Source organism: Cervus canadensis, chromosome 13 (assembly GCF_019320065.1).
Source record: "Cervus canadensis isolate Bull #8, Minnesota chromosome 13, ASM1932006v1, whole genome shotgun sequence".
Taxonomy (NCBI): domain Eukaryota; kingdom Metazoa; phylum Chordata; class Mammalia; order Artiodactyla; family Cervidae; genus Cervus; species Cervus canadensis.
Genome location: NC_057398.1, coordinates 8,043,276 through 8,058,748, shown reverse-complemented (window position 1 = coordinate 8,058,748; position 15,473 = coordinate 8,043,276). Strand labels below are relative to the sequence as shown.

The 15,473-nt window shown below is 45.6% G+C and overlaps 1 protein-coding gene across 2 annotated transcripts in view; it reads left to right on the top strand.

Moving 5' to 3' along the window:
* Nucleotides 1–15,473, top strand: part of KCNH1 (potassium voltage-gated channel subfamily H member 1) — a 406,132-nt gene that overhangs the window by 299,783 nt on the left and 90,876 nt on the right. For both annotated transcript variants that reach the window (XM_043486214.1, XM_043486213.1), the window contains exon 10: nucleotides 12,368–12,564. In XM_043486214.1, coding sequence (XP_043342149.1) covers nucleotides 12,368–12,564 — 197 coding nt within the window. The remainder of the gene's footprint in view (nucleotides 1–12,367; nucleotides 12,565–15,473) is intronic.

Sequence of the window (15,473 nt, the reverse complement as noted above, 5' to 3'; positions counted from 1 at the left end):
AAGAGCAACAGAATCACATCTGTGTTTAGAAAGATCATCCTGACTGCTATGAAAAGAAAGGAAAGCAGGCAAGGAGACTGCTGAGGAGGATGCTGAGAGATAAGAGAGGCCTGAACTGACTTCGCAGGATGGAGGAAAGTAAACAGATCCAAGAGATACATGATAGATTAAAATGATCAGAGCTTGGTCATTTATTGAATATGGAGACAAGCAAGAGGGTGGAGTCTGGAATGACTTGGACCACTTTCACAGGGAGGGGGACACTGGAGGATGCGCAGGTTTTTCTGGGGGCAGGACTGGTTCCAGTTTTGAGTCTGTGGGTTTGAGCTAATTTCAAGTGTCCGATGGGAGATGCTGGACTCAGAAGAGACATCAAAACTTGAGGTATAAACTTGGGGATCATTGTGATCCTGATGGCAACTGAAGCCAGAGGAGAGGCTGAGAAAACTTGGAGAGAGAGGGGAAGATAAGAAGCAACAAGGTCTCAAGCAGAGCCCCAAAGAACACCATTTAATGTGGGTCACAGGTAGGAGTCTGAAATGGACCACCTGCAGAGGGTGAGCGACCAGGGGAGTGGGATGTCGCCGAAGCCAAGGAGGGGCAGAAAAGGGCATTTTCAAGTGCTTCAGAACCATATTTCCGTTGTCTAGCAGATGCCGTGGATGATAAAGACGCACCAATATTCTATGGCCCACTGAGGAACAAGGCTGCCAGTTAAACCGTAACAGATCATTGATTGTAAAATGTGTTCTGATTTCAGAGATAAAGCATGCCAAACAACTTAAATATATCTTAGAATCAAAGAGCTTTAATATGTTGAGGACTGAAAAATATCTTTTAGGCTGTTATCAGGAGAAGTTATTGACTACTGTGAGTAGTGTTGAGTGTAAGGTCAGAAGCAAGATTAGAGGAGCTTGAGAAATGAAGAGAGGTGGGTGTTTGTTCAGGGGTGGTTCATAATTTGTATCCATCTCTCCTGGAGTTCTGAACCAAGAGAGAGACAATAAGTAAGATGGGTACCAGCCAAAATATCACCTTTCACTTTTGTAATAAAGCTGGTGTTGGAGAATATGCATTATATTTGCATCCAAGAAGGTTTCCCAATATGAAGCCCAGGATTAGACCCACCCTTGTGTTGCTGACCAGCACAAGCCTACACTTGTGAGGCTCTGTCCTGTAGCTCTGTTCTGGTGGTGGAAGGGACCACCAGAGACGAGAGAGAATAAACTTCCAGCAGGCAGATCCCGAGGACAGAGAAGGGGCTGGCCGGCACACGTGCAGGGTTTCCTCCCAAACTCATCAATCAGATGAGGGCACGACAGAGGCCAGGAGTGTGGTGCCCCTGGAGCTGCCTTCCAGGCAGGAACCATCAGGAATAGGGACAAATCATTCCCCTTCAACAGTGAGAACCTGGAGACAGTGTAGATAACACCACCAAGAAACTGAGTCATTACAGAAAGCAGAGCAGAGCCCAAATCAACTCTCTTCATTCCCAACCATCCAGTTTCTCCCCCTGCGGTTTGAGGGGATTACCCGTCTCTTTCATGTGTCTAAATTCTCTTGCCTCACTGTCGAAAGCCGGCTCCTTTCTCTTCTCCGTAAAATCTCAGCAGTTCTGCCTGGATGTGTTGTTGTTCCGTCACTCATTCATGTCCAGCTCTTTGTGACCCCATGGACTGCAGCATGCCAGGCTTCCCTGTCCTTCATTGTCTCCTGGAGTTTGCTCAAACTCATGTCTGTTGAGTTGGTGAAGCCATCCAACCATCTCATCCTCTGTCACCCCCTTCTCCTCCTGCCCTCAATCTTTCCCAGCATCAGGGTCTTTTCCAATGAGTTGGCTCTTCCCAAAGTATTGAAGTTTCAGCTTCAGCATCAGTCCTTCCAGTGAATACTCTGGGTTGATTTCCTAGAGCAGCCTCTCACATATCTTGGTTTTACATTTTTGTTTGTTTCAACTTCATCATTTCACACATGTAAGTTTTGTCTCCTTACATTGTAAGCCCCTTGAACATTAGAGATAATGTCCTGTCATTTTGTTTTATCTCCCTTAATTCCTGGAACACTGCCTGATCCGTGATAGGTTGGGCCAAATTGTTGAACTGGATTGAACTGTGTGCAAAAGGGTAGTGAGAACTAACCCCACCTTTGGGAACTCCCAATCTAGTAACTGCCTGGGAGGGTCAGAGACAGTTCACACTGCACCTGGTATATGATGTTACGGATTCTCACGTGGTTTTCATTAACCAGATATATGGCTGAACTACACCAGTGTCCCATCTCTAGTAGGGAGATGGTTTGCAGAGAACAGTTGTTCTCCTTTGTACCAACCTCCAAAGAAAACAAGTATTTCTTGAACATCTCTCAGCTCTCCTACAAAATCTAACAGGAGACCAACCTTTCTAGAAGGAGACATCCCTGTGAGAATTGGGATGAACCGCATGCCTGTCCCTGGAGCCTTGACCTACCGAGCCTTTCCATTCCCTGATTTATTTTCTGGCAAGAGAAATCCAATAAAACATACAGGCTAAGCACCCAACACCACAGCACAATCTGATAGAATCTGATGCTTAAAGCTAAGGCTATATTCCTAGCAACAGATCTTCATGGCCTGGTCGGGAAGGCAAATGGATGAGCTTTCCACCATGTCTGTCTGTCTTTGATGTACATTCTTATGTCTCTAAACTGCAGGAGATAAAGCAGAGATCACAGACTGCCAGCAGCTTTTTTTTTTTTTCTCCCCCAGTGAGAACAAGGGCTTTGTGGTTTCACTACAGATAGGAGGCAAGATTTACAAGGTGGCAGAACCCTGCTTACCTTCACTCCTCCATGGTCTCAGACAATGCAAGGGAAATGGCCATAAATGCATGAGGTAGAGTTCAGTATTCCAAAATTAGCTTGGAAGCCTGGATCTTAGTAGCTCTGGGGTGAAGTACATAGTGGATGCCTGAAGCAGGGTCCCTGGCTGGCTGCTGGCCTGATGCACTGGGACTCCTCAGCAGATCCTGTCCCCACGTCCACAGTCAGGGCTGGTGGGAGGTCAATGGGTACCACCAAGGTGTTGAGCTCAAGTAGCTGGGGCTTTTGCTCCAAACATGCTGTCAGAGCCTCCACCATCGTGTTACTGTCCGATCCTTCAGACATAAGGAAGTCCATGCTTTTTCCTGGAACAGGTGAAGGAAATAGGCGTGTATATACCTACTGCCATAGAGTCAAACATATTCCAGCCCCACTGGATAGTAGACTCCTGAATTGGCTAGGAGGTAGGTTTGGTTGATCCAGCAAAAACCCTGAAATAGAAGATTAGATAAGACAGAAGCTTGTTTTTGACTCGTGTAGCCAGCAGTCCAGGTATAGGGCCCTGAAATGGCAACTTCATGGTGTCAGGCAGCCAGCCTCCTTCTAGCCTGTTGCTTCATCCTAACTAGGTTGGCTCCTGGGCTCCCTGGTCCAAGAGAGCTCCCATCCTGTTCTGGTCAGGAGGAGGCGGGGAGAGAGGAGGGCAGGGCAGGACCCACGGGGGCACGCATCCCTCCGCACCCCTCCCCTTAACCAGAGCGCGGACAGAGGGCCACACTAGTGCGGTGCAGCCTCGGTTCTGCTCATCTTTGTGCCCAGCTGAGGGTCGTGGATTCTGTTTCTGTAACAGAGAAGTGGTTCTGGGGTACATGTGATTCCATGGCCGTGGCTCCTTAAGATCAAAGCAGTCCCTGATTTATCCTCGTTCCCATTACCCAGCTTGGTGCCTGCCCGAGGTAGAGCTCTCTGTGTTGGCTGAAGAGGAAGCTGCTTGGGGCAGGGGGTGGGGTTGCAGAGGGTGACCGCTGGGAGCACTGGGGCGCCTCTCCGTGTGGAGGCTGCAGTGTGGGGAAAGTCTGTGGGTCACGGGCCATCGTTTAAACCTCTCTGGAGCTACTCCTGTCTTCTAAATGGGACTGACGATCCCTGTGGAATTTGCATCACAGGGCTGTTACAGAGGACTCTTCTTTTTTTTTTTTTTTTTTTAATATTGAACAGGGAAATTGATTATGCATGCTTTACATTTTTCTTCCTTATCCCCGGCACTCTTTCTGAGAATGGTTCCCACCAGCATCTCCTCTCCCCTGTAACACTCTGCTTCCTATTATCTTTCCTCTTACAGTAACTCTTCAATATACTTTGGTGGATGGGGATAAGAACTAATTGATTCTTGATATCATATCCCTCAGCACTTAGCACAATGCCATGATAGGCATGCAATACATATTTATTGAATAGAAATAAATCTGAGAACAACAAATAGCACAGGCCTGGACAAGTAGCCAGTGTTCAAAATGAATGGTTTGTAGATTGCTATTGCTTGAAACTATAGGCCATTTTGCAGTGAAATTAATTGTCACATGGTTGACTAGCTTCAGTTTTTTTTTCTTTAATTTTTATTTGAGTATAGTTGATTTATACTGTTGAGGACTCTTACTTATTGTGGTTACTCTTTATTGAGCACCTACTGTGCTCCAAGCTCAGTGCTAAGGGCATTGTTCATATTATTTCATGTGAGTCTTACGACATTCCTGAGAGGTGGGGTTTATTACCCACATTTTCTAGCTGAGTGAGTTGAGAGTGGGGAGGTTTAGTAAGATGCCTGGTGCCCTTGGTTTATGCATTCAGCAACTGTTGAGCGCCTGCCGTGTGCCAGACACACGGCTTGGGATGTGGTGATGCAGAGGTGAGGTGTGTTTGCAGAGTGCCGAGGGCACAAATATGATCAAGGGGTCGGGGAGGAGGTGTGGGTGTATTTGAAGGCATGAGAAGGAGTTATCCAGACCAGGGAGCAGGGCGGAGTGTCCAAGGCTGTGCTGGGAAGGCCCAGAGGGAAGCAGGGAGCCGGACTGGAGGAAGTCTAAGAACCCGTGTGACTGGAAGTGGAGAGTCAGGAGGAGGGGCTGGCAGGGTCCACCTGAGCTCAAAGTGAGCTTGTCTGGCCTGAAGCCTCTGTTGAGGGAGTGGATGAAAAAGTAGTTGGAAAACATCCCAGGGGAAGTACCAGGGAGGAGGAGATTTTGGCCAGTTCTCTTCGTCTTACATAGTCTGAGGACCACGGCGAGGACCTGGATTGCACATGCCTGGTGTGTATCCTGAGTCCAGGGGTTCTGAGAACTATCCGCGTCCTCATTCTAATCCTCCTGAGCCAGCCGATTCAGTGGGTGTGCACAGTCTGCTTGGGGCTTGCCTAGAAGGATTGTTCCAGCTTCTGTGTTATGTCCCCTAAGCAGAATTACCCCAAGGGCCAGGAGAGAGAGCGGTTCTCCCTCAGAGCCTCTCTGCTCATGCCAGGATCTCTGCTGCCACATTTCACCCTCCTGATGCAGTGAGTGGCAAGGTCCCTCTAGTCTTTGAATGGCTTGAGGGCGAAAGACTTCCCGATGCCCCAGAGAAGAGGAATAAAGGCCCTCGGGCTGCCCCTCACCTCAGTCTGTATTCCTGGCATCTCTCCCAGCCTCCTGGGGAGGGGCGGGCAGCAGTGTTGGTGCACATGCTCCCTGTAGAGTCTGGAAGGTGCTTAGATGAGTTTGCAGCTGAATGACGAGACCAGGCACTTTCCTCAGAGGGTCCACGCTCATCCCTACAGGCCAGTGAGGGAGCAGATGATCCAAAACACGGGGCAATACGAGAGCGTTCGGCCCTGCTGAAGAGCCACGCCCCGTGCCTCGGGGCCTTTGCACGTGCCGCTGCCGCTCCCTGGAATCGTCTCTGTGCTGTGTCTCTTTTTATTCCTGTTTGCACAGCGCTTTAATACTTTAACCATTTGATCCTCTCTACAAACCTTGGAAGTAGGTACTTTCTACTTCAAGCATCAATCCCCAATTTCCATTTTATAGATGAGATCACTGGAGTTCATAGATGGTCAAATACAAATGTAGACTTGATATTTTAAAAGAATTGTAACAACACTAACCTAACTTGACTGGGTGTGACTCAGGACCTAAGCAGTGAAGAGAATTACCAAAAACATTTTTAAAAAATCAATTAGCTTTCAGGGCTCCAACAAGGCGTAGATAGTTATAACCTTTTCAACAGAGGCCAGAGCTAACAGTTGTGCTTAATTTTTTCCACCTGAGGCTTAGGCTGTGAAGATAGAATATGCATTAAGTTGATAAGCCTAAGATAGTTCCTTTAGAGAGCTGAAATGACTAGGGGAAAACTGAAAATTCAGAATTGCAGAAAGTGAAAAGAATGTCAGAGGAAAGAGTAACCCAACTCGGGAAACTACTCTGATGCTTTAGGTATAGATTCATTCTGGGCCTAAGAAAGATGTCGATCAGGATATTTGCTGCTGTCATTCAATCACCTAGTCGTGTCCGACTCTTTGCAACCCCATGGACTGCAGCACGCCAGGCCTCCCTGTCTGTCAGCATCTTCCGAAGTTTGCCCAAGTCACATCCATTGCATCAGTGATGCCATCCAGCCATCTCATCCTCTGATGCCCTCTTCTCCTTCTGCCCTCAATCTTTCCCAGTGTCAGGGACTTTTCCAATGAGTCGACTGTACTCATCAGATGACCAAAATACGACAGCTTCAACATCAGTCTTTCCAACAAATATTCAGGGTTGATCTCCCTTAAGATTGACTGGTTTGATCTCCTTGCTGTCCAAGGGACTTGCAGGAGTCTTTTCCAGCACCACAGTTTGAAGGCATCAAGGTCCAAAGCGTAAGACAAGCATTTCAGCGAGGAACAGTGGAAGGCTGACTCATTCACTGTAAGAGCAGTGTGTGCGTTGTCTTCATGCTGGCTCACCAGAGCCCTTGCTTTAGGGCTCAGCTCAGATGCCACATCTCCCCGGAAGCCTTCCCTTGACCTTTGAGCTTGAGCCGAGCACCCCTCTCTGTCTCCCATCGTAGCCCCTGGTGTGTTAGCATAGCCTGCTCTGTTCCTCTCTCTCCACCACCTCCGCCATCCCACTGCTGGACCTCAGCACCCAGAAGAGCGCCCGCCGGGAGCTGCGTGAGGAACTGAATCAGTTCTTTCCAATCGGGATGGGCCTAGAAGTGGCTGCTGATTTTAGCAGCATGTGATGTCTTTAACTGCAGAAGTACGTTTTGCTTAGTACAGGATACCAGTCTGAGTGGTCCTTACGAGAGGACATAATAAGGAATAGTGATGAGAAGCAGCTGGAATTTTTTGTTTTTGCTCTGACCCCTCCAAGCTCAGTCACAGCCAGTCTGAGAAACAGGGCTTTTTCTGGAGTGTTATAAACTCAGCCATCCATTTCTGCAGCTCTTTAACATCCGGACATCAGGCTGTTGGATCTTCTCAGATCCCTGAGTCCCAGCACCTCTTGAATTTTCCCCAATCACTCCTCTTAACCCTCCCAACCTCCCCTGCTCCCACTGACCTCCCTGCTTCGGCCTCTGAAAGAGGGTGTTTCAATCTCTGCCTTCATGACATCAAATTGTCTATAGCAGTGTCCCCAACCTTTTTGACATCAGGGGCCAGTTTCATGGAAAACAGGTTTTCCATGGATGGTGGCAGGGGGATAAGGAGCTCACAACCTGGATCCTTCACATGCACAGTGCTGGGTATGGTTTACACTCCTATGAGGATCTGTTTTTAAAATTAACATATTTATTTTAATTGGAGGATAATTCTGTTACAGTTGTGATGGGTTTTGCGATACATCAACGTGAATCTCAAGCTGCTCTGACAGGAGGTGGAGCTCAGGCGTAATGCCAGTGATGGGGAGTGGCTATAAATACCGATGGAGCTTCACTCACTCGTCTGCCGCTCATCTCTGCTCTGCGGGTGGGGTTGGGGACCCCTGTGCTGTGGGATGTTGGTCTCCTCCTGTGCTGGGCTCCTTGCGGAGAGCTCCCCTCCCTCTCCCACCGCCACCTGAGCCCTGGGTCCAACTCCCACCTCTGCTTTGTGACTGGTGCTCAGCCCCACAGCAAAAGAGGAGGTGCAGTCAAGAAAGCTGCGTCTAACTGGGGGTGGGAGGGGAGGAGGATTAATTACCACAGGGATGTTTGCTTGGAGTTTTAATGAGACTACCTTTCCCTTACTCCCCCCTCCCTTTTGTTTTTCCTTTTTTCTTTTCTCCCAGCTGAGAACATCCACTTAGTATGTCTTTTCGAATCCTGGAACATTAGGTTTTAACATTCTGCACCCAGCATCTCGGTGTAATAAATAAATCAATAAGCTGATTGCCTGCAGAAGTTTGATTGCCGAGTGCACGGGCGTACCTTTTGTTCTTCAGCAAACAATCATTTCACACTAGGGAAGAGAGATGAATGTGGGTATAGAGCTTGTCCTGGCCTCTGATGCGTAAGCCTGACCCAGGAAGTCATGATGCCAGCAATGTGTGTAGTTTACAGGCAGCTGCCCAATGCTGTGCGTCCTTCCCTTTGACAGTTTTCCCAAGTTATGTGTATCATAAATACGTTTCTCATTTGCCAGAATAGTCCTGGGTTTGTTTTGAATCTGACAGGTCCTCCGACACCTCTTTCTTAAATCTCACTAACAGATCATTTATACCAAAAAAGGCTGCCTTGACAGGAAGAAAGATAGTATGATTTTCAGTTGGGGCTGAAAATCAGATGCAAGTTATGACAACACTGAGACTTCTAGACCCTACAGATTAATCATGACTGTCTCACCGTGAAATACTTGGTGTAGCAGGAACTAGTCTCCATTTATTGTTGCTGTCAAAACCTTTGATTGGAAAACTCTTCACAATGGGAATATTGTCATTTCTAAATATGTGTGATTTATTTCCTGGTATGTTTAAAACACAACATGGTTGCTCTTTGTGGTAACAATAGATATGCCCCTGAAGAGTTGTTTATAAACTGAATTTTTACAAATAAACTCATATGTTAAATATACATGGGGGGCTATTATTTTACATTATAGGTTCTTTTATAATTAGAAAGGCTACTCCTAATTCATTTGAGATATATAATGTTCACATATTGGGTTTTTGCTTAAATGAAGTAATATTTTTTTCTGATTAGAAAATATTATACTTTGAGTAGAAGCATAAACAAGGAAAATCATGATTTGTGAATCCACTTCCCCATCCCCAGATAACAGTTAATATTTTGATATATTTCCCTTGATTATTTTTATGTCTATTTTTATGACATGGGAATATAATGACTATATTGCTAAATAAACCACATTTCTCCAGTTTGTTTCTTCAACAATTTCCCCTCATATTTTTTCCATAGCTTTTTTTTCCCCATGGCTTTTTAAATGGAAGTATAGTTGATATGCAGTATTATAATATTACAGGTATACAGTATAGTAACTCACAATTTTTAACACAATTTATGTCCCATTCATAGTTATTACAAAGTATTGGATATTTAATAATAGCCACTTTGTACAGTATATCCTTGTAGCCTATCTTATACTTAATAGTTTGTATCTTTTACTCCTCCACTTCTGCATTGCCCCTCCCCCTTCCCTCTGCTCACACTGGTACCTACTGTTTTGCTCTCTGTATATATGAGTCAGCTTCTTTTTTGTTTCGTTCACTAATTTGTTGTATTTTTTTAAGTTTCCATGTAAATAATATTCAGTATTCATTTTTCCTCTGACTTATTTCACCTAGCATAATACCCTCCAAGTCCATCCATATTGCTACAGATGGCAACATTTCATTCTTTTTTATGGCTGAGTAGTAGTCAGTGTTGTGTGTGTGTGTGTGTGTACATATACGTATACACACACCACATCTTCTTTAGCCATTCATCTGTTGATGGAAGCTTAAGTTGCTTAGATGAAGTAATCTCAAGAATCAGGCAGGGTTACCAATGATCTATTCTCAATAGTTCTGACTTAAACCACTAAGTAATTTCTCATGGGCCTAGAGCTCCATGATTCTGTGTGTTCTGGTTATCCATTTCTGCTGACCAAACCACTCCCAAATTTAGTGGCTTAAAAAATGAATTGTTTCTCATGATGCTGTGGTTCTCCCTTGAACTTCCCACACGTGGTTACAGTCCAGTGCTGGCTGGGGCTGGAGGGCCAGGACGGCTTGCTTATGAGAGTGGCGGAGCCTGGCTGTCAACTGGACTGGTAGAGCACTTCTATATGACCTCCTATTTGGTTTTCTCTCCTTAAAACATGGTGGTTGGGTCCAACAGGGAGGATCCTGAGAAGTCAGTGTTCCAAGAAACCCAGGCAGAAGCTACAAGACTTCTTCTGACCCTGCCTGAAAATCCCAGAACATCGCTTCTGCCACATTCTGTTGGCGAAGGCAAGGGATTAAAGTGAGTTCAGATTTAAGGAAAGGGAATTAGACTTCACCTCTTGACATGGAATGAGACCTCCACTGGCTCAGGTGGTAAAGAATCTGCCCACAGTGTGGGAGACCTGGGTTTGATCCCTGGGTTGGGAAGATCCCCTGGAGAAGGGAATGGCAAACCACTCCACTATTCTTGCCTAGAGAATCCCCAAGGACAGAGGAGCCTGGTGGGCTGCAGTCCATTGGGTCTCAAAAGTGTTGGTCATGACTGAGTGACTAACACTTTCACTTTCTTGACATAAGTTACACTATGAGAGTCAGGTCTATGTTTTGACTATCTGCCATACTGCGTGTCAGAAAAAGAGCATTGTCTAGGCGAACAGGAATACATAATTACAAAAGGCATGAGAGGCATTGCAGAGCAGTAGAGAGGAACTCTAGAATGCTCCATATGTATGAATGAATTGTCCAGCCCTGTTGATGAGGACTCCATGCATGCCAGGGAGCGCACACTGAATGAACCCCTCCTCGTGGAAGCCAGGTGGTATCCCACAGAGAGAGACATTCCCATCGGCCGGCTTCCGCTTTGCATCATTACCTCACTCCTATTACAGATGGCTGAAAAAACAGCTGGTAAGGGATTGAAATAGCACAGGCACATATTTGCCTAAAAGCTACCCCAAGCTTGTATCCTGCTCATATTGAGTCGATGAAACTATGTTCATAAATTACAGCTGCACTTTATTTCACAAACACATAATATGTGAAGTAACATGTCCAGTAACTTTGCTTCTCTGCTCACGCCGTGGAGGTGCTTGGAGAGGCCTATACCCATGGAGTACCTTATGTGCTTAGAGTGGACACAACACTTTCTGGTGTTTGAGAAAAGGTCAAGTTCTGTCCAGATGCTTAAAACCCTAATTGCCTCCTTTCACCTGAATTAGGAAAACAGCAGCCCTGTAAATCACACGGAGTCGCAGGTACCTGGGTTCTCGCTGTAGAGTGTGGCTGATCTGAATGCATGGGCTGACAACTCCCTCAAGGGTTGTTAGATTGGTTTTCACCCTGGTTGCATTGTTTTCTTCCTTCCCAAACACCCCTCTCTCTGGCTCCCTAGAGATTCAGATTTGTATGTATCTGTGGTGAAAATTTAAAGGCAGGAGAAACAATGTTTCAAGCTATTTGTTATATAACCAGAGGCTGTGCCAGGAATGAATTAAGCTTTGCATTAGACATATGTTAAAACCTCAGTCTTTGGAAAAGGTTGGAAGAATATCACTAGGTAAGAAAAACAAATATTTAGAGGAGATTGATAGAAGTTTGACCCAGAATACCGCTACGTGGGATGAGTACTCTATTGACTTATTAAATATATTGTTAAATAGAGTCTTGGGGAATGCTAGGCATAAGAGGATCCTCAAGATGCCACTTATATAGGGCCCGTATTTTTATACCACCAGGAGGGCATCTGGCAAGGTGAGGAACATGGGAGGAGGGATAGGAGAGAGAGTGAGGGAGGGGACACTGCACATACAAACCTCAGGGCGGTGGACAGAGTTTGGAGGAAGAGGAGCTCCACTCTTGCCTGATTTTGTCCACATAGGTCATGCTAAACAGGGGAGACACCTCCTGTTTTTCAGCTCCCAGTGAGGAGTCCACAACCTCCCCAGTGCCGCTTAGGGTGTGGCTCTCAGTCACACTAATGTAGACCTACAGTTTACCTTCCTTCTCTTTTGCCAGCAGATACTGTGAGAACTCCTACTGTGTTGCCAGATACTGTGTTAGTGGAAGGATGGGACACGGGAGATAGACAACAAGTAACATTGTTATAGATTATGATCAGTGTTTCGGAAAACCAGGGGTGACAAAGAATAACTTGGGGTTCCCGCTTCGTGTAGGATGTTCGGGAGGTCACAAGTGATCCTGAAGTTATTGGTTGAACTTTGACATGTATCCTATGGTATTTTTAGTTTTCTGAAGTTGCGTGTTGTTAAGGTCCAAATTAAAACCATTCTGGCATTTCCGGAGCCCAAGCCGTGGAATGCCGAATGGACAGCAGTCCTGGGAGACGGTGGAAAGCCAGCGCCGACGGACAGACTCCTCTGGCAGGCACGTTGCTCATCGCCGCGTTCTCTCTTCAGGGAAAGGAGATGTCTTTGGAGACGTGTTCTGGAAGGAAGCCACCCTGGCCCAGTCCTGTGCTAACGTGAGGGCCTTGACCTACTGCGACCTGCATGTGATCAAGCGGGACGCCCTGCAGAAAGTGCTGGAATTCTACACGGCCTTCTCCCACTCCTTCTCCCGGAACCTCATTCTCACCTACAACTTGAGGAAGCGGGTGAGTGTGCTGTTTCCGTCTCTTTTCTACCAAGAGCAGTCTCTGTGCTCTTAGGATAACCATGTGGGCTGAGGAAGTCCTTTCGCTGTTTATTTAAGTGGAGTAGTTGATTCTGTAGAGGTTCTGCTTGTTGCTTGCTCTTCGGAGCTTCTGCTATAAAATGAGAGAGAAAAGGACGTTGCTAGATTAAAAGATGGATTGATTTTGGTGCAGAAGGGTTTGCTCCTGAGTGTGTCTCTGGGCTTTTCCTTAGTAAAATCCTCACCTTCTAGCATTTTGAAAAGATGAGTTACCAAAAAAAAAAAAAAAAAAATGAGGTTATTAGTCAATAAAATGGTTGAGTGGGATCACTTAATTAATGTAAACTGAATTCTCCCTGCTGATTAGAACGCACTAAATGGTGTGAGGCTGTTAGCCAGCTGGTAATAATATTTTTTTTTTTTTTAAGATAGGAAAGTGAGTCAATTGTGTCCAGAAAATAAGAGATGGGATTTTATTTCCTGGAGATTATTTTATATACAAATATCAGTTTAACTGACTGAGAAATGATTTGTGGTTTTAAGAACCAGAAGATCTCTCATCTGAATTTGTTACTTTCACCCTCTAATCATCAGAATTGCTCCATCTGTCTGCGAGGATTAGACGATGTGTCTTGTACTCGGGGTTTTCATGATTGATGTTCTTGCATTTCATTTATCTCCTTTGGTCAAGAAGGTAGCTCTCCACCTATAGAATTCATCCCGGAGGACTGTCTTAGGAACCTTTCCAGAAATGACCTCATGACCCCCCACCCCCCACACTGCTCCTCTCCTTGTGGTCCCTGTCTGTTAACATTGTCCCTGTCGCCCTGGGGCTCCAGGTTGGAAAACCCTGCCATCATCCTCGACGCTTCTTCCCTGTCTCCCATGCCTCCGTTTGCTCATCACATCCTGTCGCTTCTACCTGTACCTTCAAACCTCAGTCCACACTGCTCTCCTCCCCAGGAATTTCCCTGAGCTCTCGGACCACAGCACTGATTTCCTTCAGGATGGACTAATTTGATCTTGCAGTCCAAGGGACTCTCAAGAGTCTTCTCCAACACCACAGTTCAAAAGCATCAATTCTTCGGCACTCAGCTTTCTTTATAGTCCAACTCTCACATCCATACATGACCACTGGAAAAACCATAGCTTTGACTAAATGGACCTTTGTCAGCAAAGTAATGTCTCTGCTTTTTAATGCTCAAACCCTTATGGGTCTGCTGAAATGTTTATTTGTTCATAAATCCCATATTTGCCAACTGAACTAGACTAGATGTATAAAACTGAATTAACACTCAGCTCCCTAGCTTCAGGAAAAGAAAAGAAAGAAAATGAAGTCGCTCAGTTGTACTCAGCTCTTTGCGACCCCCATGGACTGTAGCCTGCCAGGCTCCTCCACCCATGGGATTTTCCAGGCAAGAATACTGGGGTGGGTTGCCATTAGCTTCAAGAACCTCAAGTCTAATAGAGAAGATACACACAGGAGGGATAAGTGCGGTCCATGATGCTAAGTACACCGAGTGTGATTTGTACAAGGTGTTACGAGATCATAAAGGAGGAGGGCAGCTAAAGGAGTCAGAGAGAAAGTATTGGGGGTGGGTGGTGAGACCTGAGCTGGGTCTTAGAGGATCAGTTTGCCAAACAAAAGGAAGTTGGAGGGGAGTTTGAGTCAAGGCACAAGAAAGGAAACAGTCTTTTGCCTTTCAGGTTTTTTGTACAAAGTTCCAAACACTTGTCATTGGGCTAGCGCAACAGTGTGCTTCCACCTGTTTTAAATTCCTTGAACTGCATTGCCCTATGAGTCTCTGCTCAGAAATCTGGGAGGGCAAGGGCTTGGTATCCCCTGTGCCTAAACCAGAACAGGGAATTTAAAAAACATCTGGGGATGGCATGGAGAAAGAGATGGGAGCTCTGGGTCTCAGCACGTACATCATAAAATGTGAGGTTGTGGCCAAGATGATTGATGATTTTTATGGCTCTGTGATTGGAAAACTAGTCATTTAAATTCCAACGGGGAATGGGCAGTGGGGTAGAAATGTGCATTCACAGTTCCTCCTTGTTTATCTACGAACATGGAATGCCTGCTGCTGGTATTTTTAGCTAAGTGGATTCTCTTAAAGTCTGTTATTTGATTGATACCTTCTTTTTATGAAAGCAAGTTGATTATAATCAGCTTTCAGTGTTGCTGATAATATAGGATGGAAAAAATGTACAGTTTGGATTATTTGGAGGACTAATCATTTTGGAATAATTGTGGATCAAGTAAATCTATCTTAGAAAAACAAGGACGACAGCCAAAACAACAGCATGTCAGTGGTCAGATTGTTTTTGTAAGTGCAGAATGATCGACAGCTCTGCAGAAGAGAAAGCTCAGGGGGCCGTGTTTCTGAAAGGCTGTTTGGAGGAGCGGCTGGCATGGTCTATATGGCCACGGGGCACAGAGGAAGAAGCAAAGCTGTAGACAGTATGAGCGAGACCTTGGAGAAGATCAGAGCTGCTCAATGAAAGCAGTAGGTATCTGGTTTCTTGTCCTGAAGGTGTTTAGGCATCCTCTGGAGACCCCCTCAGAAATACTGTGGAAGGGACTTAGTCACCCAATGGAGAGTCAGATCAGCTGACCTTCAAATGTCTTTCTAATCTCAAATGCCTATAAATCTGGTATGGATCTGAGAGAATTTTAGTAAGTTCTTTTATATAAGGAGATAGCCATTCTTTTTCTTGGGGAAAAAAAAATAAAAGCGGCTTGTCATTTTGGTATATCCATTGTAGTCTCTCATTGTGTCCTTCTGAGAATTAATTCCTAGTTACATAGGGCATAGAAGATGAGAACATTACATGCATGAATCATTCTTGTAGCTATTTTTTTCTGGCCAAGTGAAGTGTATGCTT